A 26,728-nucleotide genomic window follows, 5' to 3' on the forward strand; every position below is an offset into this window, starting at 1 on the left:
GGAAGCCTACACAACCCACTGAACCAACCTTAGCCACTGGGGACAGACACCAAAAACAACGGGAACTACGAACCTTCAGCCTGCAAAAAAGGAGACCCCAAACACAGTAAGATAAGCAAAATGAAAAGACAGAAAAACACACCGCAGATGAAGGAGCAAGATAAAAACCCATCAGACCTAACAAATGAAGAGGAAATAGGCAGTCTACCTGAAAAAGAATTCAGAATAATGATAGTAAGGTTGATCCGAAATCTTGGAGATAGAATGGACAATAGAATGGACAAAATGCAAGAATCAGTTAACAAGGACCTAGAAGAACTAAAGATGAAACAAGCAACGATGAACAACACAATAAATGAAATTAAAAGTACTCTAGATGGGATCAATAGCAGAATAACTGAGGCAGAAGAACGGATAAGTGACCTGGAAGATAAAATAGTGCAAATAACTACTGCAGAGCAGAATAAAGAAAAAAGAATGAGAAGAACTGAGGACAGTCTCAGAGACCTCTGGGACAACATTAAACGCACCAACATTCGAATTATAGGGGTTCCAGAAGAAGAAGAGAAAAAGAAAGGGACTGAGAAAATATTTGAAGAGATTATAGTTGAAAACTTCCCTAATATGGGAAAGGAAATAGTTAATCAAGTCCAGGAAGCACAGAGAGTCCCATACAGGATAAATCCAAGGAGAAATACGCCAAGACACATATTAATCAAACTGTCAAAAATTAAATACAAAGAAAACATATTAAAAGCAGCAAGGGAAAAACAACAAATAACACACAAGGGAATCCCCATAAGGTTAACAGCTGATCTTTCAGCAGAAACTCTGCAAGCCAGAAGGGAGTGGCAGGACATATTGAAAGTGTTGAAGGAGAAAAACCTGCAACCAAGATTACTCTACCCAGCAAGGATCTCATTCAGATTTGATGGAGAAATTAAAACCTTTAGAGACAAGCAAAAGCTGAGAGAGTTCAGCACCACCAAACCAGCTCTACAACAACTGCTAAAGGAACTTCTCTAGGCAAGAAACACAAGAGAAGGAAAAGACCTACAATAACGAACCCAAAACAATTAAGAAAATGGGAATGGGAACACACATATCAATAATTACCTTAAATGTAAATGGACTAAATGCTCCCACCAAAAGACACAGATTGGCTGAATGGATACAAAAACAAGACCCATATATTTGCTGTCTACAAGAGACCCACTTCAGACCTAGAGACACATACAGACTGAAAGTAAGGGGATGGAAAAAGGTATTTCATGCAAATGGAAACCAAAAGAAAGCTGGAGTAGCAATTCTCATATCAGACAAAATAGACTTTAAAACAAAGACTATTAGAAGAGACAAAGAAGGACACTACATAATGATCAAGGGATCGATCCAAGAGGAAGATATAACAATTGTAAATATTTATGCACCCAACATAGGTGCACCTCAATACATAAGGCAAATACTGACAACCATAAAAGGGGAAATCGACAGTAACACATTCATAGTAGGGGACTTTAACACCCCACTTTCACCAATGGACAGATCATCCAAAATGAAAATAAATAAGGAAACACAAGCTTTAAATGATACATTAAACGAGATGGAGTTAATTGATATTTATAGGACATTCCATCCAAAAACATCAGAATACACATTTTTCTCAAGTGCTCATGGAACATTCTCCAGGATAGATCATATCTTGGGTCACAAATCAAGCCTTGGTAAATTTAAGAAAATTGAAATTGTATCAAGTATCTTTTCCGACCACAACGCTATGAGACTCGGTATCAATCACAGGAGAAGATCTGTAAAAAATACAAACACATGGAGGCTAAACAATACACTACTTAATAACGAAGTGATCACTGAGGAAATCAAAGGGGAAATCAAAAAATACCTAGAAACAAATGACAATGGAGACACGACGACTCAAAACCTATGGGATGCAGCAAAAGCAGTTCTAAGAGGGAAGTTTATAGCAATACAATCTTACCTTAAGAAACAGGAAACATCTCGAATAAACAACCTAACCTTGCACCTAAAGCAATTAGAGAAAGAAGAACAAAAAAACCCCAAAGTTAGCAGGAGGAAAGAAATCATAAAAATCAGATCAGAAATAAATGAAAACGAAATGAAGGAAACGATAGCAAAGATCAATAAAACTAAAAGCTGGTTCTTTGAAAGGATAAACAAAATTGATAAACCATTAGCCAGACTCATCAAGAAAAAAAGGGAGAAGACTCAAATCAATAGAATTAGAAATGAAAAAGGAGAAGTAACGACTGACACTGCAGAAATACAAAAGATCATGAGAGATTACTACAAGCAACTCTATGCCAATAAAATGGACAACCTGGAAGAAATGAACAAATTCTTAGAAAGGCACAACCTGCCAAGACTGAATCAGGAAGAAATAGAAAATATGAACAGACCAATCACAAGCACTGAAATTGAAACTGTGATTAAAAATCTTCCAACAAGCAAAAGCCCAGGACCAGATGGCTTCACAGGCGAATTCTATCAAACATTTAGAGAAGAGCTATCACCTATCCTTCTCAGACTCTTCCAAAATATAGCAGAGGGAGGAACACTCCCCAACTCATTCTACGAGGCCACCATCACCCTGATACCAAAACCAGACAAGGATGTCACAAAGAAAGAAAACTACAGGCCAATATCACTGATGAACATAGATGCAAAGATCCTCAACAAAATACTAGCAAACAGAATCCAACAGCACATTAAACGGATCATACACCATGATCAAGTGGGGTTTATTCCAGGAATGCAAGAATTCTTCAATATACGCAAATCAATCAACGTGATACACCATATTAACAAATTGAAGGAGAAAAACCATATGATCATCTCAATAGATGCAGAGAAAGCTTTTGACAAAATTCAACACCAATTTATGATAAAAACCCTGCAGAAAGTAGGCATAGAGGGAACTTTCCTCAACATAATAAAGGCCATATATGACAAACCCACAGCCAACATCGTCCTCAATGGTGAAAAACTGAAAGCATTTCCACTAAGATCAGGAACAAGACAAGGTTGCCCACTCTCACCACTCTTATTCAACATAGTTTTGGAAGTTTTAGCCACAGCAATCAGAGAAGAAAAGGAAATAAAAGGAATCCAAATCGGAAAAGAAGAAGTAAAGCTGTCACTGTTTGCAGATGACATGATACTATACATACAGAACCCTAAAGATGCTACCAGAAAACTACTAGAGCTAATCAATGAATTTGGTAAAGTAGCAGGATACAAAATTAATGCACAGAAATCTCTGGCATTCCTATACACTAAGGATGAAAAATCTGAAAGTGAAATCAAGAAAACACTCCCATTTACCATTGCAACAAAAAGAATAAAATACCTAGGAATAAACCTACCTAAGGAGACAAAAGACCTGTATGCAGAAAATTATAAGACACTGATGAAAGAAATTAAAAATGATACAAATAGATGGAGAGATATACCATGTTCTTGGATTGGAAGAATCAACATTGTGAAAATGACTCTACTACCCAAAGCAATCTACAGATTCAATGCAATCCCTATGAAACTACCACTGGCATTTTTCACAGAACTAGAACAAAAAATCTCACAATTTGTATGGAAACACAAAAGACCCCGAATAGCCAAAGCAATCTTGAGAACGAAAAATGGAGCTGGAGGAATCAGACTCCCTGACTTCAGACTATACTACAAAGCTACAGTAATCAAGACAGTATGGTACTGGCACAAAAACAGAAATATAGATCAATGGAACAGGATAGAAAGCCCAGAGATAAACCCACGCACATATGGTCACCTTATCTTTGACAAAGGAGGCAGAAATGTACAGTGGAGAAAGGACAGCCTATTCAATAAGTGGTGCTGGGAAAACTGGACAGCTACATGTAAAAGTATGAGATTAGATCACTCCCTAACACCATACACAAAAATAAGCTCAAAATGGATTAAAGACCTAAATGTAAGGCCAGAAACTATCAAACTCTTACAGGAAAACATAGGCAGAACACTCTATGACATAAATCACAGCAAGATCCTTTTTGACCCACCTCCTAGAGAAATGGAAATAAAAACAAAAGTAAACAAATGGGACCTAATGAAACTTAAAAGCTTTTGTGCAGCAAAGGAAACCATAAAGAAGACCAAAAGACAACCCTCAGAATGGGAGAAAATATTTGCAAATGAAGCAACTGACAAAGGATTAATCTCCAAAATTTATAAGCAGCTCATGCAGCTTAATAACAAAAGAACAAACAACCCAATCCAAAAATGGGCAGAAGACCTAAATAGACATTTCTCCAAAGAAGATATACAGAGTGCCAACAAACACATGAAAGAATGCTCAACATCACTAATCATTAGAGAAATGCAAATCAAAACTACAATGAGATATCATCTCACACCAGTCAGAATGGCCATCATCAAAAAATCTAGAAACAATAAATGCTGGAGAGGGTGTGGAGAAAAGGGAACCCTCTTACACTGTTGGTGGGAATGTAAATTGATACAGCCACTGTGGAGAACAGTATGGAGGTTCCTTAAAAAGCTACAAATAGAACTACCATATGACCCAGCAATCCCACTACTGGGCATATACCCTGAGAAAACCATAATTCAAAAAGAGTCATGTACCAAAATGTTCATTGCAGCTCTATTTACAATAGCCCAGAGATGGAAACAACCTAAGTGTCCATCATCGGATGAATGGATAAAGAAGATGTGGCACATATATACAATGGAATATTACTCAGCCATAAAAAGAGACGAAATTGAGCTATTTGTAATGAGGTGGATAGACCTAGAGTCTGTCATACAGAGTGAAGTAAGTCAGAAAGAGAGAGACAAATACCGTATGCTAACACATATATATGGAATTTAAGGAAAAAAAAATGTCATGAAAAACCTAGGGGTGAAACAGGAATAAAGACACAGACTTACTAGAGAATGGACTTGAGGCTATTGGGAGGGGGAAGGGTAAACGGTGACAAAGCAATAAAGAGGCATGGACATGTATACACTACCAAACGTAAGGTAGATAGCTAGTGGGAAGCAGCCGCATAGCACAGGGAGATCAGCTCGGTGCTGTGTGACCGCCTGGAGGGGTGGGATAGGGAGGGTGGGAGGGAGGGTGATGCAAGCGGGAAGAGATATGGGAACATATGTATATATATAACTGATTCATTTTGTTGTGAAGCTGAAACTAACATACCATTGTAAAGCAATTATGCTCCAATAAAGATGTTTAAAAAAACAAAAAACAAAAAACAAAAAAAACAAAACAAAAGGGTCAGGCAAGGATAAAAAAGGGAAGCTTACAAAAAATGGAAACAGAGATTGTTGGTTACAGGAGAGAATTAAGTTTAAGGAGTGAGTGGATGAATGTAGCTCCAAATGGAAGCCATAAAAGAGTGAATATATAACAGAGACCCTTTTTTAATTTTGATCATTGCATTTCTTAGAGATGAGCTTTGTGGTCAGTAAGGAGCATTATAGAGCTGCACACCTTTGACAAATTATGAAGCATTTTTAACTGTTTCTTTGTCAATTAAATAAGAGGTTGACTAAATAAATCTGTAAGTTTCCTTAGAGTTCTAAAACTATGATTTTTAAAAAATCTGAATTATCAAAACAGATTTTTGTTATACATTATTAATATAAGAATAGATTTTTATAAATTGGATAAACTTTGGAACAGTTTCATAAGCCTTTAAGATACGGTCTTGAGTGTTTTCTTTTGTATTTGTGACTGTAATTCATTTGATGGATATAAAAATCAAATGACTTGGGAAATATGCCCTTCTCTAACATGGTGAAAGGGGAGACCCTGTGATTTATGTTTTTTTCTGAGAGGAAAATTGGATGTACTAGAGGCAAGTTTTGTTTGGTTCAGCTTTTAACAGAACTATTTAATGGCCTCTACTCTCCAACAGTGGGACAGACTAGATGTCCATCACTTAATGCTGCCACAAATGAGTCTTCTGTGTAGGAAACACAGACAGATTTATTAAATAATCTCTCAGGTTCTTTCCAACTTTTCGACTTTGTGATTTTTCGTTTGTTTTTTTAAGCAATTTAATTATCTAACATATTTCTTCTTATATTTTCAGGATAAAGAAGTGCGTGCAGTTTTTCTTAGATTATTTGCACAGCTTTTCCAAGGATATAGATCATGCTTACAACTCATAAGAATTCATACAGAACCAGTAATACATTTTCACAAGGTAAGATATAATACCATATTGTATGTATCCAAAATGTAGACTCTATTTAATAAAACAACTTGGTTATCTTTTTCTAGCCATGTATTTTGACCTTAATTTATCAAATGTGATTATTTAAAATCTCTGCTTTTTGTGGTTAGGTGATAATATTTTTCTTCTTTTCTATATTTTTATTGGAACGTAGTTGATTTACAGTGTTGTGTTAGTGTCAGGTGTACGATAATCTTTAATAGTACTGTGGAGCTGACATATTTTCCTTTATAGTATGGTAACTTTAAGTTGATTTTTCTTTTAAAATTGAGGTTATTTCTGATTTCCCCTCATGCTTTACAGACAGATTCATTTTTATTCTTTTCAATACATGTAGTATTTCAGGTATCAAAACCCTTTTAGAGAGGAATGTATTTTTTAACAACACATTTATGCATGAAGACATTTATTCAGGCTTTGATCTTTCTATTATATTTATGTTTTGATCATTCATCCATTACTAAGTGATAACTTATTCATTTCACATTTTCTTTCTTTACAGACAGCTTTCTTGGGACAGCGTGGTTTGATTGAGAATGATTTCCTCACAAAAGTTCTCAATGGAATGGCATTTGCAGGTTTTGTTTCAGAAAGAGGTCCTCCCTATAGATCCTGTGATCTTTTTGATGAGGTATAGTTCTTATCAAATGAATGCATTATTTACACACAAAATTAGACTAGTAGATAAAAGTAGAGAAGTAGTGTTTTAAACAGTTAATCAAAATAAAAAATATTTATTATTATGCATATCAGATCTTGATGTTTATAATGTGGATTAGAAAAATTAGAAAAAAATATAATTATTGGATGTCTCAGAAATACATAAAAATCTTGAACAACTGAGTTTTTTTTTTGGCCCCGCTGTGCAGCTTGCGGGATCTTAGTTCTCTGACCAGGGATGGAACCTGTATCCCCGGCAGTGGAAGCGTGGAGTCCTAACCACTGGACTACCAGGGAATTCCCTTGAACAACTGAATTTTAAATATTTGATTAAAATCTTTTTGAAAAATTCACAGTGATTGTATAGATAGGACTTATCAGTTTTATAGAGAGAAAGATCTAAGTTCAATGTATAAATAGTTTATTTCAGACTGCAGTTACATTTAATCTATCAGTGTCTTAGAGCCATAGTTTAGCTAAGCCATTCTTTTTTTTTTTTTAACTGTTATCTTTATTTTAATCAAAGCTTGGAAAATAAAGTAGGGAAGATACAATTTCAGTTCCTCGGTAAAAGATAGAACCACAAATAAGGGTATTTTCTTAAGTACTAATCCTTGGAAAATATAGCAGATTTCAAGTAAGAATTAGCACCTTCTTTGCGTTTAGCTAAGCCATTCTTACTAATCAATAATCAGCATTTGTCTAGCTCCCTTAGGAGATACTAAGTATATTTAAGACAGATTTAGTCTCTATCTTCAAGGAATTGGCCATATAAAGGAAAAGTTAGGGCAGATGCAACTCACAATAAGGATCCTATTTTTTGCTAGTTGTGAATTTTCTTATTGTAATGCATCTTTCCATTTATCATTTAACTATGTTCATAGCAGCCCATTCTGGTGGATAGAACAATGACTCTTACTCCCATTTCAGTTTCTGGAAGAACATTATATTGGAACCAATAAATGTAAAAGTTAAATGTAAAAGTTCTTAGAAGTCTATAAAAGAAAAACACTCCTGGCACCCAAGGTAGTGAAGAATAGTAATAGTGATCATATTATGCTTCTGGTGGTCTTATTTTATATAGAGAAGTTAGGAATCAAGGTTTTAAAGATGCTTGGTTCAGAGAAGGGTCTTTTATTCTCTGTAAAGATAGTTAAGTAAGGTAAGAATGAAAGAAAAGGCATATGTTTTAGTTCTGAGTATGGAGATCTGCACCAAATGCTTTACTTAATAATAACACAAAGCATGTGAAGATCTAGGAGAGATTGCCCTGAGGTGGACAATTTTTTCTGATCACTGTTGATCTCTGATTCTCTAATATGATTGATCATTGATTATCTAATACTAACATATACCAGCCTTTAGATCTTGAACTAAGTAATTGATACATAATGTTTTATGTGGATGAATTAGGTGCTCCCCAGGGTCCTTTCTAGCGCCTATGCTTTATTAGTCTCTGAAGCATTCTAAATAGTAACATTGGTTTATGTACCCTTTGCTTTCTATCCAAATTCCTTTAGTAGCTCTCTCTAGCATCTTCATCACAACTAATAACCCAGATTGATTACTTCCAGAAAACTTGCTTGCCGGCTTGCCACAGCCTCTGACTGTATTTGTAACTGCTTCCCTTGTCTGAAGTGCTCTCTTTCTCCTTTTCAGTCCATTTTCGATACTCTTCTCATATCTCACCACCTCCTCCAGACTTTCCCAGAGTAGAGGACTCTGAGAGCCACTAGTCTGCATTAGCCTTTATTTTATGTCTCTAACTTTATATGGCAACTTGTCTTTTATTATGTTCATTTATATACTTAAGGGATAGATACATAGATAGATAGATAGATAGATGGATGGATGGATAGATTGATTCTTCAGTTTGGAAACAATGATAAGGCAAGGACTCTGTGTGAGATTCCTATTGGGTCTCCCCTTAGTGTTCATCCAGTTCTGTGTTCTGTCTACAGTGATGATTTTTGATGTCTTATTGATGATGTTACTTGAAAACCAGTTATTTGTATGTTTACTTCAGTCAAGGGCTTAAAAAAAATAGGACACCAGACCTAAGTAATTTCTTCTTCTACCCTCTTTGGCCATTTAACTGGTTTGCAGGGGAATGTGCTTTTAGGAAAATTACACTTGCTCCTGGGAAAGGGATCCTTGTTTTCATTTAGCCAAGGGCAGCCTACCACACACAAGGCTTATGGAGCTTGGAGTGACAGCTTGCACTGTGTGTTGTCTTGTCCCCACACTCCCATCAAATAGACCTGCTAGAAGGAAAGAAACGTTTGACTTTCTTTGGCAATCCTTCTGAATCCTGGCCTAGAAGAGGTGGAGTCATAGTTTTATATGTCTGCTCCAGTGAATCTATTAGTTCCTTGCATGAGAATTCCTACATTATACCCTTAAAAAAAAATCCATCTGTTTACCTCCTCCCTATACCTCATTTTTTCCTGTCAGTACTCTTTGCTCTACTTCAAGTGTACACACTAGCACAGTTCTCCCAGTAAGTTAGTTGGTTAGGAAATGGATCAGAGTTTATAAAATTTGAGAACTAGAAGGAACCTAAAGGTCATCTTGTTCTTCCATCTTATTTTAGAGATGAAGAAACTGAAGCTCAGGAGTTTTAGTGACTTGTTTCAAATCATGCTGTTAGCATGCTAGGACTAGAGTGACCCAACTTGAACATTTGGTTCATATTTTGTGAGTTAGGGAAATGTTTGAAGACTTTCTGACCATCTGAAATTCTCTGAGAGAATTCTCTGAGTGAGGCCTGGAGAATGAGAGAAGAATCTGAGTTCCAGAAATGACTTTTTCCAAGACCCTAAATCAGCAGAGAGAGACCACCAGAACATGCAAGGGCTTGACTGACTCTGTAACTGTAAAATAGAGGCAAAACACAGTAAAAATCTAAAACAATTTGTTTTAATAATAGTATACATTTTGGATGCTTTCTGGTTTGCAAATTGTGTGAAATTGTCACACAGTTTTCTATATTCAGCATATTTGGGAGTTGATGTTTTACCATTTGATTCTTTTTCCAAGTTGGTAGCTTTTGAAGTAGAGCGAATTAAAGTTGAAGAAAATAACCCAGTGAAGATGATAAAGCATGTCAGAGAACTTGCTGAGCAACTATTCAAAAATGTAAGTAAGTGTATTTATTTAGACAGCCATTAATTTTAAAAGTATTAATAAAGTATTTTGTTTGAAAAATTAAAAAGCTTTGTATTCCTAGTGATTATCTCTTTTGTTCTGATTTAAAACCTTTGGGACTATGAGTTACAAGATATTACAGTTGGTACTGGGCATCAAAATAGACCTCACTTTTCAAAGTGATTTTCCTGTCAATTGCTCTATTACAAAAACATATTAGTCACAATTTTCCAGTTTGTCATTTGCCTTCATTGTGATTTTCATTTAGGTCTCTGTCTTCTTAAGAGTGTATTGAACATTTTTGAGATGTAAAGATTAGACTCATTGGAAACCAGAACTGCGTCAGACAGAATTGACCAATTTACTCTGCTCTAGCTTTGTACAGTGATTGTCCACTGTATCAGGAAAAACTTTGAGTTGTATTGTTTTGAACACATAGGGAGTGAAAAGCGAAAGAAAGAAAGAAAGAAAACTGTCAGGTGACTACAGAAACTCAAGGGTGAAAATATTCCCTGAGAGAAGAAATACAATAAGTTAAAAAGACTGGAATGTGGTAAAATATGCATTTGGATACCGGGAAAGAAGAAAACCTAAGATGCACACAGAAAAGTGGATTGTGGCTAATGATATCTCCTGCGTGTGAAGCTTTTCAGAGTTGAATCTTTTTACTAAGTAAAGGGAAGTAAGTGGGAAGTATGGTTTTCCAGGGGAAAGTTGAGGGAAGATGCATTTTAAAGGAAATACAGTTAAGAAAGATTTTGGGTCAGTATACTGGTATTGTATAACTTCATTATTTGAATAGGTGGACCTTTTTGGATGTTGGATCATTAGTCAGTGCTTTGTCACATCCATTCGAAATCTGAGAACCAATTGGATAAAAACATGAATACTAAACTGTGTTTCTTTGTTTCATATTATTCAGTTATTTATGAATTTTATTCCTGAAGTTATTTTAAAATTTATCCCTTGGACTGATATCCTAAATTCCACATTTATAACTGTGTCCAATATAATAAATCTGTTTCTTGATTAGTATGCTGAAACTTAAAAAAGAATTCTGTCAGAAGGAAAACTTGTGTTCTGTGCTGGTCTTTGCCATTTATTGTCAATATGATGGCTGTATAGAACTAACGTGTAGCGTGATCACATGAGAAAATTCTGTTGACGTATTGTAATAATAATAAATATTGAGTGTTTAGCACAACGTGCCAGGCATGGAATTAAGCACTTTACATACATCATCTCTAATCCTTATAACGATGTAAAATAGGTGTCATTATCCCCATTTTACTGGGAATAATTGGCTCAGGATCATATGGTTATTAAGTGATTGAATCCAGATTTTAAATTCAGGAATTTTCCTCTATCCAGTTCCTAAGACTATCTTCTTTCACTCCATTAGGCTGGCTCATCTCCAATTGGAAAAATAGTGGTACTTCCAAAGGCTGACTTTATACTTTTTTCTTTATAAAGCTCTTTAATGTATTTTCTCATTTGACTTGAAAATGGCCCTGTGAGGTACATAGGGCAGGTGTTGATATGTGAGGAAATTGAAGATTAGAAAGGTTTTTTCCTGGCCTACTAGGAGTGATTTATTTATGGATTTCAAAGAATAGCAAAACATCAAATGGGAATCAGTGTTTGAGACTCTGGGACTGATCCCTTTAATAACTGAATATCTATTTCTTGCATTTTTACAAGACTGTTCCAGAACTGCAAAATTGTATAGCCAGTAAGTGACCAGAGCTGGGGTTGTGACCCAGGTTTGTCTCTGTCACAGGACAGAATATGCAGTGTATGTAAGGGAGTGTGCCAAGCCATTGTGATGCAAAAACAAAGTAACTGAAATATAATGATAGCTTAAATGTAATCTGTAACTTAAATTTAATGATACGTAGCTTACACTAAGCCAAAACAAAACTGAAAACTGCAATAAAATAAATATCTAGTAATTATATGTTCTTAAGGGTGATTGTAAAACACAAACAGCCCCCATCCTATAGAATAGCACTTTTAAAGTGATCATCGTGAGGGATGTATTACTAGTTAAGATATGGAAATCGCCCTTCAAATGTACTCTGCATTTCTTGAGCCCTTGCTGGGCTTTTTCCCTTCCACAGTCTAATTCTGTTCCATTTAAGTTAATCAAATTTGTTCATTCAGTATGTATATTAGGTACCTACTAGTTCCAGGCATTTTCTAGGTACATGATTCCACTAATATCCTTGAGAAGGGGATACACATACATGATGAATGAGTAATGAGTATTTGAGAATATTCCAGTGGATTATCATCAGACTTTATGAGATTCCTTCCAGTTCTGTGATTCTAAATCCATGATGGTCCTAAAGTAAATACAAAGTTTTTTCTGAAGTAAATACAAAGTTTTATCTGAAGTAGATACAAAGTTAAAAACAGACATGATGGTAAAGTTACTTTCTTGGGTTGTACAGGAAGTTGAGGGGAGGGAGGAAGGATGGTCTCAATGCAAGGAAAATAATCCAGATGGTTCTATTTTTAACTAGTCTTTTTTTTTTTTTTATCACATTTCTAAAATTCCCTTTTGGTAAGCAAAAACCAACCATATAATTTGACTGTTTCCTTATTATTGGGTTAGAATTGAGACCTGGTGATTCCATTCAGATGTTTGTAAATACTTTATTGCACTGAAGTCTGGTATGTGTATCTAGCCTCTCTCTTTCACTTCCCTTTGAAGTACCTCAAAAACAAACGTTAACTGTCCAGTTTCTTATCATCATTCCCTTATAGTGCTTTTCAGTGAGTAGGGATGAATTGTAGGAATGTGAGTGGACCTGAGTAGGATGAATTGCAACGGGGTTTAGCTGCTCTTTTAACTTTCTGAAGCTTCCTAAATAGTTAAGAAAAGTGTTTGGTGAGTTTGGTGGAGAAGGGAAAGGGAAGGTGGAATGAAGACGAAGGAAAGGAATAAATCCATTAGAGACAAATGTGTATGTGTTGGCAAAGTTATACCATGAAGATTTTTATTGGCCATACATTGGTACAGCTTTTCTTTCCATGCCGGGTTGATAATACTGTGTCTGCCTACTTTGGCTATCAGAATTCTTGATGTCTACATGACAGCACATGTAGCTACTCACCTGCTCTTTCTCTGTGATTCTTGGTATACACTTATAAAAGACAACTAGCCGAATGCAAAATGAGAATATTAGGATAGGTCAGATCAAGAGCTTTATAAACATCTGTTCCAAGGCAGCAAGAAATCAATTGGACATGTGTTTTACTGTTTTACATAGTGCAGTTTTTCTAATTTGTTTTTCATCTGCGGTAGTACATAAACATTTGCTAGACTGTGTAATTTGTTTTCTTAAAAATTAAAGGAAAAATGAGAGGACTTGGACTTTCTTATAAAATAATATGAGATTTCTGTTTGTGCCTAATAAGTATTTCATTGCCCAATGTTGAAACAAATAAGTCTGAAAACTAATGAGAGAACAAAGCCCAAATGCAGGAGTAGCCATTCTAAATCACATAAGATCTGTTCCCTTTACATTTCTGCAGAAAGTTAATTTCACTCCCAGGCACATTCAGTCTACACTGATGATGTTTGTACTCTTTGCCAACTGTGAATAAAGGGGTTTGTTTTTGTTGTTATAGGAAGAAAGTAAAATATTACAGTCATCTTTCATCTTAAAAAGTCAAAACATAAACAACTTACTTAGATTGTTAGGATGAAATGAGGCCCCCACCCCAAAGCGTAAAAATCAGATTCCTTCCTCCACCCTGTCTGGTTTGCTTGTCTATTTTCAGTCGGGTTTACCATGGTGTAATCTACAGGTAGTAAGATTTACCCTTCTTAACGTGCGGTTTGATGGGTTTTGGTAAACGAATGAGTTTTGCGGCCACCGCCACCACACTGAGGGCGTAGAGCATTTCTGTCGCCCCAAGTTTCTTCTTAATGCTCCCTTAGAGTCACATCGCTCTGCCACTTCAGACTCTTGGCACCTGATCTGTTTTCTGTCTCTGTAGTTTTTGCTTTTTCCATAATGTCATGACATAGTTTTTCGAGTCTGGTTTCTTTCTCTTAGAATAATGCATTTCAGACTCATCCATGCCACTGCATGTATGTCATTCCTGTTTATTGTTGAGCAGTACTCCATTGTATGGTTATACCAGAGTTTTATTTATCTGTTGAGCAAATGAAGGACAGTATTGGCAATTATGAGTAAAACCACCCTAAACATTTGTACAGGTTTTTGTGTGAACTTGAATATTTTTTGCTCCTGAGTTAATATTTAGGAGTAGGATGCTGGAAAAATGGTAACAAAATGTTATCTCTGTAAGAAACTGCCAGACTGTTTCCTTAAGTCTATACCATTTTTGCATTCCCGCCAGCAATATTTGAGTGTTCTGTTTGCTTTGTGTCTTCACCAACAGTTGGTATCCTCAGTTGTTTTTTTGTTTTGCTTTGTTTTTAGCCATTTCAATAGGTGTGTGGTTTTCTCCTTTTATGGCTTTAATTTGCATGCCAGCGGGTGAGTGAGAGTATTAGGTCTCCTAGCTAGTCACTTTGTGCTTTCTTGGTACTTGTAAAAAGACTTGTCTTAGACCATGAAGCCTCCGTCTAGAGTCATGAATTAGAGCAGTTGTTCTAACAGGGGCAAACTCTGTACCCCCAGAAATTTGTCAGCGTCTGGAGACATTTTTTGGCTGTCCCAACTAGAAAGGGTATACTAGTAGCATCTAGTAAGTAGAGGCCAGGGATGCTTCTAAACATCTTACAGTATACAAGACACCCACTTTTCCCTGCCCCCCACCACCAAACAAAGAATTATCTAGCCCAAAATGTCAATAGTGTCAAGGTTAAGAAACCCTGAATTAGGGCAACCAGCACATTACATATTGAAGTCATATACCAAATTTCTTTGTATTAAGGATGAGACATTAATTCTATTAGGTGATCATTGAAAGACCTGTGAGGATGGAAAATTGAGAGTGTTTCTTTCCATCAAACATGTTCACAGCCAGGCAACTCTAAAAAGTCCAGTTACATTTTTTCAGTGTTCAACGATTTAGTCCAATTGATAGTATTGGTTTCGGCTGTATTTAAAAGGATTTTTAAGAATTTGTGTAACACAGGTCTAGGTATGATTGGTGCACATTAAATAATTATTAAATACCTAAATTAATATGGGAAACTTGGTAAACCCTGACAAGGTCACATTGATTTGTCATTCATTGCTGAGACCAATGTGTTGGAAGAAATTTTTTTTCCCAGTGTGCCTACTTTGAATTTCCAGTAGGGTTTGGGGCTTTTTGTTTTGTCTTGCTTTGCTTTGCTTTTATTTGAAGTGCTTTCTCAGCCTTGTTTTTTGTAAGCCCTAAGCATATTCTCATTTAGCTTGCCAAAAAAAAAGAGAGAGAGAAAAGAAAAATCCATGTTTCCAGACCAGATGGTGTGTGTGTCATTTTTTCAAGTCTGAGAAAATCATTATACCTCCCATTGCTATAGTATACTCTAAAAGCAGGATTACAGAACCCACTTCTTGAAAATCATTATCCAACTTTAAAATTCCCTCTAAATGATAGCGCATTTTGCCAGCTTTCTTGTTGCTTTGGACAGAATTATGTTCACCATAAGTATGTAGTTGTCTAAGTCCTTGGTTATTACTTTATATTTGCACTTCTCTAAAATCAAAGATGAATATTTGGCTGCTTTTTTGTTCTGTTGGAAAATAATGCATTTCCTTATTTCAACACGGAGATTCAACAATGAAATTGGGCTGCGGTTTTTAATGAGCTCAGTAATCTTCAAGGGATTGATCTAAACGCATTTGGAGTTACAAATTATAGCATGTTTCCAAGAACATGCAGAGTTCAACGAGCCTTAAAATGTCTCATTTCTGCTATCTTCTCAGAAGTCATTATGTGACTAAGGTGGGTGTGAGGTGGTGAGTGTGGTCCTTTATATTTACCATACTGCCCGCTAGAGGGCAGCAGCGTACAAATACGGCCGCCAGAAAACCAAATAGTACTAGATCTTGGAGCATGAGCCTTTTTTCAATTTTCTAAACACAGCTGAATATATTATCATTTAGTAACTTTAGCCCATAATCTGAATTTTTATGAAGACTATCTGTACAGCTAAAGGATAGCCTCAGCTTTGAACTTTGTTTTAAAATCATTTTTTAGAATGCTTATTATTCTGAATTGTATATGGATTCGGTTTACAATATTTCAAATTGCTTATGAGAAAAAAAATACTATTAGTGACAAATAGCTATATCTTTTCTTTAACAAGTGATTTTTATTTAAACCCTCATTGAGTACTATTATTGTTGTCATTGTTGTTAAAATATAAGTAGCTGGTGATATGATGGGAACCCTGGGAGAAAGAGGTGGTTTTAGTCTCAGAGGCATGGTGTCATGCCATAGAATATGCAGTGACTAAACATTTTTCAAATGAATATACTCTAAACTTTCAGAAAAGAGCTTTCAGATTTATTCTGGGGAAGTGTGTGTGTGTGTGTGTGTGTGTGTGTTGTAAAGCTTTCCTATAACAACTTGTTCCACCCTCACAAGAACCTTGTGAAGTAGGTATTATATTATTATCTTCCTTACAGATGAGGAAACTAAAACCCAAGTGGTAAGAGAATTGATACTGCACCGGGTCACGCTACTAGTGAGTGGCTAAGCTAGGATTTGACCCAGGCTGTCTGATATCAGAGACCATGAGCTAAAATTACTTTGTTGTATTACCTTCTCTCATTGAATTGTCTAACTTTTCCTTCTGAATTATAGTGTTTCCTGTCTCTATCACATTTTCACATATAGTCCTGCTTCTGGGCTTCTCTATTCCATTAGCCCTTTAACCCTTCAGTGATGCCAGTTACTATACTGTATTAATTATTAAAGGTTTGCATAAATTTTGATATCTGGAAAGTTTGACTTCTCTATTTACTCTTCTTCAGAATTGCCTTGACTGTTTTTGGATCTTTGATCTTCCTTACAAAGTTTAGGATGAATCCATAACATTACAGAATTTTGATTAGAAGCAATCAATATGTGTATCTTTATTTTTCTAAACCACCTTAAGTCATTTTTGGAGCAAGAGAGAAGAATACATAGTAAGAGAGAGAGAAAATATACTAGAAAAGATACTGGCACCACTAAGAAGATTTCTACTTTTATTTTTCCATTTTTTCAAATTTGTTTTAATGAATATTATTTATATCATAGGAAGTATCTTTAAAGTTTTTATTTTATTATAAAGAAAATAAGTATAGATAGAAATGGAAGTAGTGAAGAATGTACTTTAAATGATTCAAACTCAAAATCCACATGAATTACCTCCCCCTCCTGAAAGAAATATCTGCCCAATGGGTATTAGAAAGTTGATATTTATAACTTTTGAGAAGACGAGGTATCTTAGATATTGTGCCTAAAGAACAGAGAAAAAACATGCTGCTTTTGGAAAAGGGCAGTTTCAGAAATTCTGGGCTAGTGATATTGGTGTTAATCCAGGTGTAATTTTGGAACAGTTTTTTCAACATATAGTTTAGAAAGTGGTGATTGTGAAGACTTGGCATAGGAATTTACTTATTTTTTCCTGTCTTTGCTGACAATATAAGGGGAAAATACAAAGTGTGTATGAGGGCTACTTTGGCAAGAACAAGTTTTCAATCTGATTTCACCTCCTCAGGAACCTTTTAAGAAAAGCGTAAGTACAGGCATACCTCAGAGACATTGTGGGTTCAGTTCCAGACCACTGCAGTAAAGCGAATATCACAATAAAGTGAGTCACACGCATTTTTTGGTTTCTCAGTGCATATAAAAGTTGTGTTTACACTGTACTGTAGTCTGTTAACTGTGCAATAATAGTATTTGTGTCTAAATAAACAATGTACATGCCTTAATTTAAAAATACTTTTTTGCTAAAAAATGTTAACCATCATCTGAGCCTTCAGCAAATCATAATCTTTTTGTAATAATAACATCAAAGATCCCTGACCACATATCACCATAACAAATATAATAATGATGAAAAAGTTTGAAATATTGTTAGAATTACCAAAACATGACATAGAGACACAAAGTTAGCAAATACTGTTGGAAAAAATGGTGCCAGTACTCTTGTTCGACACAGGATTGCCACAGACCTTCAATTTGTAAAAAACCTAGTATCTACGAAGCACAATAAAGTGAAGTGCAATAAAACAAGGTATGCCTGTATATACTTAGGCAAAGTTATTTATCCAGCATCACATAATGAGCAGAGCAAAAACTAGAACCCAGGCTTTTGACACTTAAAGGAGTATTATTTCCATTGTATTGCTGAGATATGCTCCCTATATCATCTGCTGTGGTCTGGGTCTGGGTCAAATAACCAAAAAGAATTGTGGGGAGCAGCTCTGGTAGGTGATGAGAGTTGGCCATTTTAACTGTCCAGAGAATGTATAGGGCAGTATTGAGCCTAATGTACAACGTGAATAACACAGGTTCAGGAGGAAAAAGAAATTTTCTGGTTGCAAAGAATAATAAATGCAAGAATTGGTCTAAGAATGATTGTATAGCAGCCTTCTTTTTTGTGTGTGTGTGTGGTATGCGGGCTTCTCACTGTTGTGGCCTCTCCCGTTACGGAGCACAGGCTCAGCAGCTCCACGGCATGTGGGATCCTCCCGGACCGGGGCACGAACCCGTGTCCCCTGCATCAGCAGGCGAACCCTCAACCACTGCGCCACCGGGGAAGCCCCTATAGCAGCATTCTTTAGAGAACTTTGTAAAAAGGATGGATTCCACTCTGCCCGTAGTATTTGAAATATAATTCTACTTAAGTGGTAGCTGGATAAAAGTCCATGCCAGCCCTAAGGGTCTATGAAAATATTAACTGACACAATTAATTTAATTACTGCAATTCTAATATGTGTTCAACATTGTGTCCCACTCATTAGCATACAGTAGGAAGTAGTTTAGGGTGCCTGCTATGTGCCAGGCAGTTTCTAGATGCAATATGTATACAGCAGAGGATGAAAAAATAGTTTATAATTGATCAAAATGTCTGTCCTCTTGAGTTTCGTTTTAATGAGAAAAGGACAGACAATAAACAAGTTAAATAGAATTTGTAGTATGTGAGAAGGTGACAAGGGAAATATAGTAAGGGGGATAGGGACTGTGTTGGGGGGTGTCATTTTAGATAGGGTGGGCACGAAAGGTGGCATTTGAGCAAAGACATGCAGGAAAAGAGAGAGGGTGCTGTACAAACTGGTGGGAGACAGGCATTCCAGGCAGAGGGAACAGTTAAGTGTGAAGACTTTGAGGCGGGAATTAGAAGGCCTGTGTAGCAGGAGCAGAATGAATGAAGGAAACAGTAGTAGGGCACAGTCATATAGAGAAGCCATATCTTGTAAATTATTGTAAGAACTTTTGGTTTTACTCTGAATGAGATGAAGAGCTATTTGAATGAACAGAGTAGTTAGGTGATGATTTGACATTTTAACTAGATCACTCTGTCTGTGGTGTTAAAAATAGAGTGAGGGTAGGAGCAAAGGGTGGAGCAGGGAGACTGGTTAAGAGAATGTTCTGTAGCAACATGAGAGATATTGGCTTGAACCAAGATGTATTGAAAAGTGGTCAGGTTATAAACGTATTTTAAAGGCAAAGTGTAAAAGGTTTGCAGAGGAATGGATAATTCGGTATTAGAGAAAGGCATTAATGATTAAGCTTTTCACCGGAGTGATTGGAAAAAGTAAATATGCCATTTACTGAAGTGGGGAAGACTGTAGAAAGCAGATTTGGAGGAGGTGAATATTAAGTGCTCCATTTTGGACATATATTTACAATGTTATTTTAAATCCAGATGGAAACACTATGTGCAGGTGGTTGAATATACAGGTATGGAGTTCAGGAGGAAGCTCATTTGGAGATAAAAATCTGTGAATCATTGGTGATTTATGGTTTAAAGATAAAAGACTGGAAGTTATCACCAAGAAAGTAAGTGTAATTAGAAAAGTGGCCCATGATCTGAGCCCTGGGGTATTCACATAGTTAAGAGATTAGGGAGATGAAAAATAAACAAAGATGTAACAAGACGACCTAGAAACCAAGTGAAGAAAGTGTTCCTTGAAGAGGAAAAAGAGTGATCAGCTGTATCAGATGCTGCTGGTAAATCATGTAAGAAGTAAGATTCCAATACTCTGTATTTTATGGCATATATTTGAATGTATGTACAGTGTCTCATCTCTCTGATTTCAGTTTCTGGCTGACAATCTGCCATTGTTCTTTTAACTTTGGAATCATTTTACGTATGTTTCATATCGCAGGAAAATCCAAACCCTCATATGGCGTTTCAGAAAGTTCCACGTCCAACAGAAGGATCCCACTTGCGAGTTCATATTCTTCCTTTCCCAAAGATTAATGAAACTCGGGTACAGGAATTAATACAGGAAAATCTTGCCAAGAACCAGAATGCACCTCCTGCTTCAAGAGTGGAAAAGAAATGTGTTGTGCCCGCAGGTCCACCTGTTGGTATGTATTTGTCCATTTATTTGTTTTAAAACTAAACCTTTTGAGGACTTCCCTGGTGGTCCAGTGGTAAAGAATCCACCTTCCAATGCAGAGGACGTGGGTTCGATCCCTGGTCGCAGAACTGGGATCCCACATGTCACGGGGCAGCTAAGCCCGCGCGCCACAACTACTGAGCTCACGTGCCTCAATGAGAGAGCCCAAGTGCTGCAAACTACAGAGCCCACGCGCTCTGGAACCCCTGTGCCACAACTACAGAGCCCACGCACCCTGGAGCCTGTGTGCCACAACTAGGGAGAGAAAACCTGAATGCCACAACTAGAGAGAAGCCCGTGCACTGCAACGAAGAGCCTGCGCGCTGCATTGAAAGATCCCGCATGCCTCAACGAAGATCCCATGTGCTGCCACTAAGACCCGACGCAACCAAAAATAAATAATAAATAAATCTTAAAAGGAAAAAAGTAAACCTTTTATTAAGATATAAGACACAAAAACAGAAGTGCACAGCTTGATGAGTTTTCACAAAGTGAACAAATTCGTGCAACCAGAATCAGCACTATCAATACCTAGAAACACTTTTCCATTCAGTACCCCTCACAGGGTAACGATTAGCCTAACGGCTCCCACTGTGGAATCTTCTTTTTTAAAAATAGCTATATTGAGATGTAATTCACATACCATAAAATTCACCCATTTAAAGTGTGCAATTCAGGATTTCCTTGGTGGCGCAGTGGTTAAGAATCCGCCTGCCAATGCAGGGGACACGGGTTTGAGCCCTGGTCCGGGAAGATCCCACATGCCGTGGAGCAGCTAAGCTTGTGCGCCACAACTACTGAGCCTGCGCTCTAGAGCCCGTGAGCCACAACTACTGAAGCCCACGTGCCTAGAGCCTGTGCTCAGCAACAAGAGAAGCCACCGCAATGAGAAGCCTGCACACCACAACTAGAGAAAGCCCGTGTGCAGCAGCAAAGACCCAACGCAGCCAAGAAAAAAAAAAGTGTGCAATTCAGTGGTTTTTAGTATCTTCACAGAGTGCATTTTCACTGTCTAATTTCAAACATTTTCATTCCTCCAAATAGAAACACCCATACCCATTAGCAGTTACTCCCCACCCCACCCCCAAAACCACTCCTTCCCCAGCTTTAGGCGGTAATCTACTTCCTGTCTTTATAGATTTGCCTATTTTGGACATTTTATATAAATGGAATTGTACAATATGTGATCTTTTGTGATTGGCTTCTTTCATGTAGCATGATATTTTCAAGGTTCATCCATGTAGCATGTGTAGTACTTCATTGCTTTTTGTGGCTGAATAATATTCCATTGTATGGGTATGTATCACATTTTGTTATCCATATATCAGTTGATGGACATTTGGGTTGTTTCTACTTTTTGGCTACTAATAATAGTGCTGCTGTGAGCGTTCATGTGTAAGTTTTTGTGTGGACATATGTTTTCAGTTCTGTCAGGTAAATATCTAGGAGTGGAATTGTCAGGTTATATGATAAGCCTGTGTTTAATGTTTTGAGGAGCTGCCAGGCTATTTTCCAAAACAACCACACTATTTTACATTCCTACCAGCAATGTATGGCATTCTGGTTTCTCCACATCTACTAATGTAGAGTATCTTCTCATGTGCTTATTGGCCATTTTTATATCTTTTCTGGAAAAGAAGTGTCTCTGTTCAGATCCTTTGCCCATTTTTTTTTTTTTTTTGTGGTATGCGGGCCTCTCACTGTTGTGGCCTCTCCCGTTGCGGAGCACAGGCTCCGGACGTGCAGGCTCAGCGGCCATGGCTCACGGGCCCAGACACTCTGCGGCATGTGGGATCTTCCCGGACCGGGGCACAAACCCGTGTCCCCTGCATCGGCAGGCGGACTCTCAACCACTGCGCCACCAGGGAAGCCCCCCTTTGCCCATTTTTAAATTGAGCTATTTGTCTTTTTGTTTAAGAAGTCTCTGTATGTTCTGTATACAAGTCCCTTATGAAACATGTTAATTTGCAAATATTTTTTCCCATTCTGTGCATTGTCTTTTTTTTTTTTTTTTTTTTTTTTTTTTTTTTTACTGATTTTTATCTCTTCTTTTTCTTCAGCTATTGCGGGAGATGTGTTAAAGTCTCCCATGATAAGTAATAGAATTGCCTAGTTCTCATTTTAGTTCTCTCCATTTTTTCTTTATGTATTTTGAAATTGATTTGTTATATGCAAATATATTTACAAATATTATAGCATCCTGGTGATTGACCCCTTAATCATTATGGAATGTCCTGCTTTGTCTCTAGTAACACTTCTTGGCATAAAGTGTACTTTGAGTTTTATACGGCTAGACCAGCCTTCCTTTGGTTAGTGTTTGTATGGTTTATCGTTTTTTATTTTTTTATTTTCAAATTCTGGGTCCTTATAATTAAGGTATGCCTCTTGTAAGCAGCATGTGAGGGTTTTTTTCCTCCAGTTTGACTATTGTAGTATATTACTTGTATTTAGCTCATTTATATAAATATAATTACTCATACAGTAATGGCTTTAATATAATTTACTGGGTTTTTTCTATTTGATCCTCTTGTTTTACATTTTCCCCTGCTTTCTTTCATTCTTTTCGATTAATAAATTATTTTCTATTCCATAATTTATATCTGTTAACTTGTTATTTATATACGTTTACTGTTCTTTTAGAGGTTTACTTCAGGACTATAGCATACATCCACTTTTGTCTGTTCAGCTCTCAACAGAAACTTTGCTGGTCAACCTGGCCATCTGCCAGAATCAAGCCCAGATTCTCAGCTTCCTGTCTGTACTCAATATTGGCAAATCTCTTAGGGAAAAAGTGGATGTACTTGTTAACTTACCTCTTTGGTCTTTTCCTTTCTCTGGAATTTTAGGTCCTCTAATCCATGTGTTTCTGTAGCACTCTGATATATTTAAATAGATGGCTTTTGCATTTTATCTTACTTTTATATAATTGTTCCTGGTGGGAGTTTTAGTTTGTTACAAACTGTTCCATCATACTTGGAAGTGAGTGAAATTTTATTATTAAAATTCCGGGATAATAATACATTAATTATTTATGTTGTTTAATTATTTATGTTGTTTATGTTGTAATGTTAATAATTTATGTATCTTAACGTTTATGTTATATAGTAATGTTAATATTACTTATTATTTACTTAATAATGTTAATTTGTTATTATTTCCCTAAGTAGTAACAGCTTTTACTTAAGTGTTGATTGTACTTTCACATAGAGAAGAGAATGGAGGAGAAGTAGACATGTTAGGGTAGTTATTTTTTGAAGGGTTTGGTCATTTAACTTTAATATCCATGAGCTAGTTGAATGCTTTCTTTAAATACCCACATGAACAGATTAGAAGTTGGTTTAAATTTTAATTTGCTTGAATTGTAGCCTTGTCTCAATATTGTTTTTGTATAATCTCTTTACTTTCATTTTCAATCAGCATCAAATTCTTTTTTTAGATGCATATGGAATGTCTCATTGTAGTCAGTGAAAGAGTTACACATGACTCAGTATTTGTCCCTGCATGCACTTCCTGTAAAACTAGAATGAATGAATGAATGAACAAACGAACAAATGATGAATGAATGAGTGAAAGACGAATACAGGGACCTCTGTCCCAGTTTCTGGTTCATTTGAGTTGATCAGAATTAGGATTTCCCTTGTATTAAAATTAAAAGGTATGAATGTTTCATTTTACATGATACCCATTTAATCTGAATGTAGAATTGCTCTGTCACTTTAAGAGCCATTCACATTTTGAGAGGTTAATTAGTTTCCAGCTGTTCCTCAGAGGGACCAGAGTGTTGAAGAATACTATTCAAATGCTATTTCAAATGCTAGAAATAGCATTTGAAAGCCAAAGCCTTGGGAAGGAAGCCCTGGGGAGGTCAAATACCCACAAACCAGAGTTGTTATCAAATGTTAGAAAGCTAGTATTAGAATGCCACAACTGGGGATTTGGCCAATGCCTGATACATCAGTAACTCTAAGTGAAGAACTTTCTTCTGGGAATGAACCAAGTCATAGTCTCCAAAGGAAAATAATAATTCCCAGATGGTAAACAGATTCATTATAAGAAAATGTGGGGTTTTTAATGGTTCATCCTAAAGAAAATTTAAAATGCTGCTAAAAAGATTTTAGAATTAAAATTTTATAAACATAGGTTAAAGATGTTACTCTCTCAATAAAGCATGTGGTCTTATTTGGAGACTAAGAAGTTTTCTACTCTAAATATAGATCAATTTCAATTTCAGTCTATGCCACTGACCTACACATGTGGGAAGCACCAGAGTGCAAAATTAAGAATGCATGTTTCAGACAGAAAAGTCATATGAAATGATCTATTTTACAGTCATGGTCATTAATGTTAATCTTACATGATTTTAAGTGATTTCAAGAAAACTACAGTAAAAACCAAGTAAGATTGATTTCCTGATTCTGATAAAGCAGTATAGTTATGTAAGATATCACCATGGGGGAAGGTGATTAAGTGCATGGATCTTCTCTGTAATAATTTGCAACTTTTTGTAAGCTTATAATTATTTCAAGATTTTTAAAAGTTTAAAAAATTATTTGAAGGATATAAAATTTCGTATTGATGAAATGAAAGGAATGCTAAGAGTAAGATATGGTGGTCTTTCTTGTTAGGTAAGAGCAGCCATAAAGTATAAGGCTTAAGAATTATTGATACTGCCTCATTTGTACAAATTATATAGTGTAGTTCTTTGTGAAATTATACTTTTTATTTGACAAATACTGCTTCAATTTATATCTTTCTAATATTCTTTTAATAAGTTAAATTTATTTTAAGTAATGTAAGCCTATGTAGTACACTAGAATTATCCAACCTTGTAAAGTTGACAGGTACTAAGTTCACAGAACTGAGAAGTGACTCTCCCAAATTTTTATAGTGATTCTTTGGCCATGATCATTTCTCTTTGTGTGCAGTGCTTCTTCAGGTCACCTGTACTCAGATTTGTAGAACCTAATTTTTTGTGGTATGTGGTTTTTCTTTGGTAATATGTTAGAAGTATCAACTTCTTTGTCTGTTAGTAGTCAGTCCTCTTACATATGAGTGTTTGCTATTTTTGTCATGATCTTGTACCCAAAATATTTTTTATCTGTTTGTTTGTTTACAATTAAAGGAAAAATTATTACCTTAAAAAAAATTTACTGAGCAATGTAAATATGAATTAATTTGCCTAAGAGTTAAGTACAGTGTTAGAATCTATCCTGTGAAATTATCCTAAATAACCCATTGACTAGACTGCCACTTCACAACCTAAAAATGTAATCAAAGTGAGGAAATGAAATACTTTCAGTGTCATGTAACAAGGGAAAAAAACGCTTAAATGTTGGTCATGTAAACAGAGTCATAAACTGTAAACAGTAATATTCCCCTTTTGTAATTGCTGAAGGAGTTTAATTTGTGTTTTCCTTATACTCCTTTACTAGTTTCAATAATGGATAAGGTGACAACAGTTTTCAACAGTGCACAGAGACTGGAAGTTGTTAGAAACTGCATCTCATTCATATTTGAAAATAAAACATTGGAGACTGAAAAGGTAATAAAATGCCATCTTTCCCAAGTAAGCGTTCATCACATCCCTTTCAGATTTCTATGTTTAGCTTGCCTACTGACCGCTTCTCTGATTCAATCCCTTTTCCTTATAAAGTATCCTTTCATTGTTTTGATCATTTTAAATGAACAGTGTCTAAGATTTAAAATCTTACCCAAGCCTAATTATATGGCAACCAGAGAAGTATTGATAGTCATTTCCCCCCCCCCGGAACTTTTAAACATTGTTCATTAATTCTATTTTGGCATGTTACTTAGAAACTTAACATCTAAAATATAATTTTATTTATTACAAAGAATCTAGTTAGAACAAGTAATGAATTATAAAAATTGTGGTATTCATTTAAATATGCCTTGTTAAAGCACATTTTCTTGCCTTCTTTAATAAAACATACTAAACATATGTAACCTTTCCTTAGTGACTCGTCATAATTCTGAACATTTATTACAAGGGGCTAGTAAAACATGTAAAATGAAGTTTTTACCCTTGCACTAAATGACCTCAAGCCTCTTTATATTTTGAGTTTTTCTGGTATCCATTTTTTTCTTATGGTT

General features: G+C 35.9%; 1 protein-coding gene across 5 annotated transcripts in view; it reads left to right on the plus strand.

Annotated features, from left to right (window-relative positions):
- The window catches only part of SBF2 (SET binding factor 2), a 469,751-nt gene that overhangs the window by 269,069 nt on the left and 173,954 nt on the right, over positions 1–26,728 (plus strand). For all 5 annotated transcript variants that reach the window (XM_060303511.1, XM_030831355.2, XM_060303512.1 and 2 more), the window contains 5 exons: positions 6,132–6,245; positions 6,778–6,906; positions 9,975–10,073; positions 20,381–20,585; positions 26,050–26,159. In XM_060303511.1, coding sequence (XP_060159494.1) covers positions 6,132–6,245; positions 6,778–6,906; positions 9,975–10,073; positions 20,381–20,585; positions 26,050–26,159 — 657 coding nt within the window. The remainder of the gene's footprint in view (positions 1–6,131; positions 6,246–6,777; positions 6,907–9,974; positions 10,074–20,380; positions 20,586–26,049; positions 26,160–26,728) is intronic.

The sequence above is a fragment of the Globicephala melas genome, chromosome 8 (genome assembly GCF_963455315.2).
Source record: "Globicephala melas chromosome 8, mGloMel1.2, whole genome shotgun sequence".
Lineage (NCBI taxonomy): Eukaryota > Metazoa > Chordata > Mammalia > Artiodactyla > Delphinidae > Globicephala > Globicephala melas.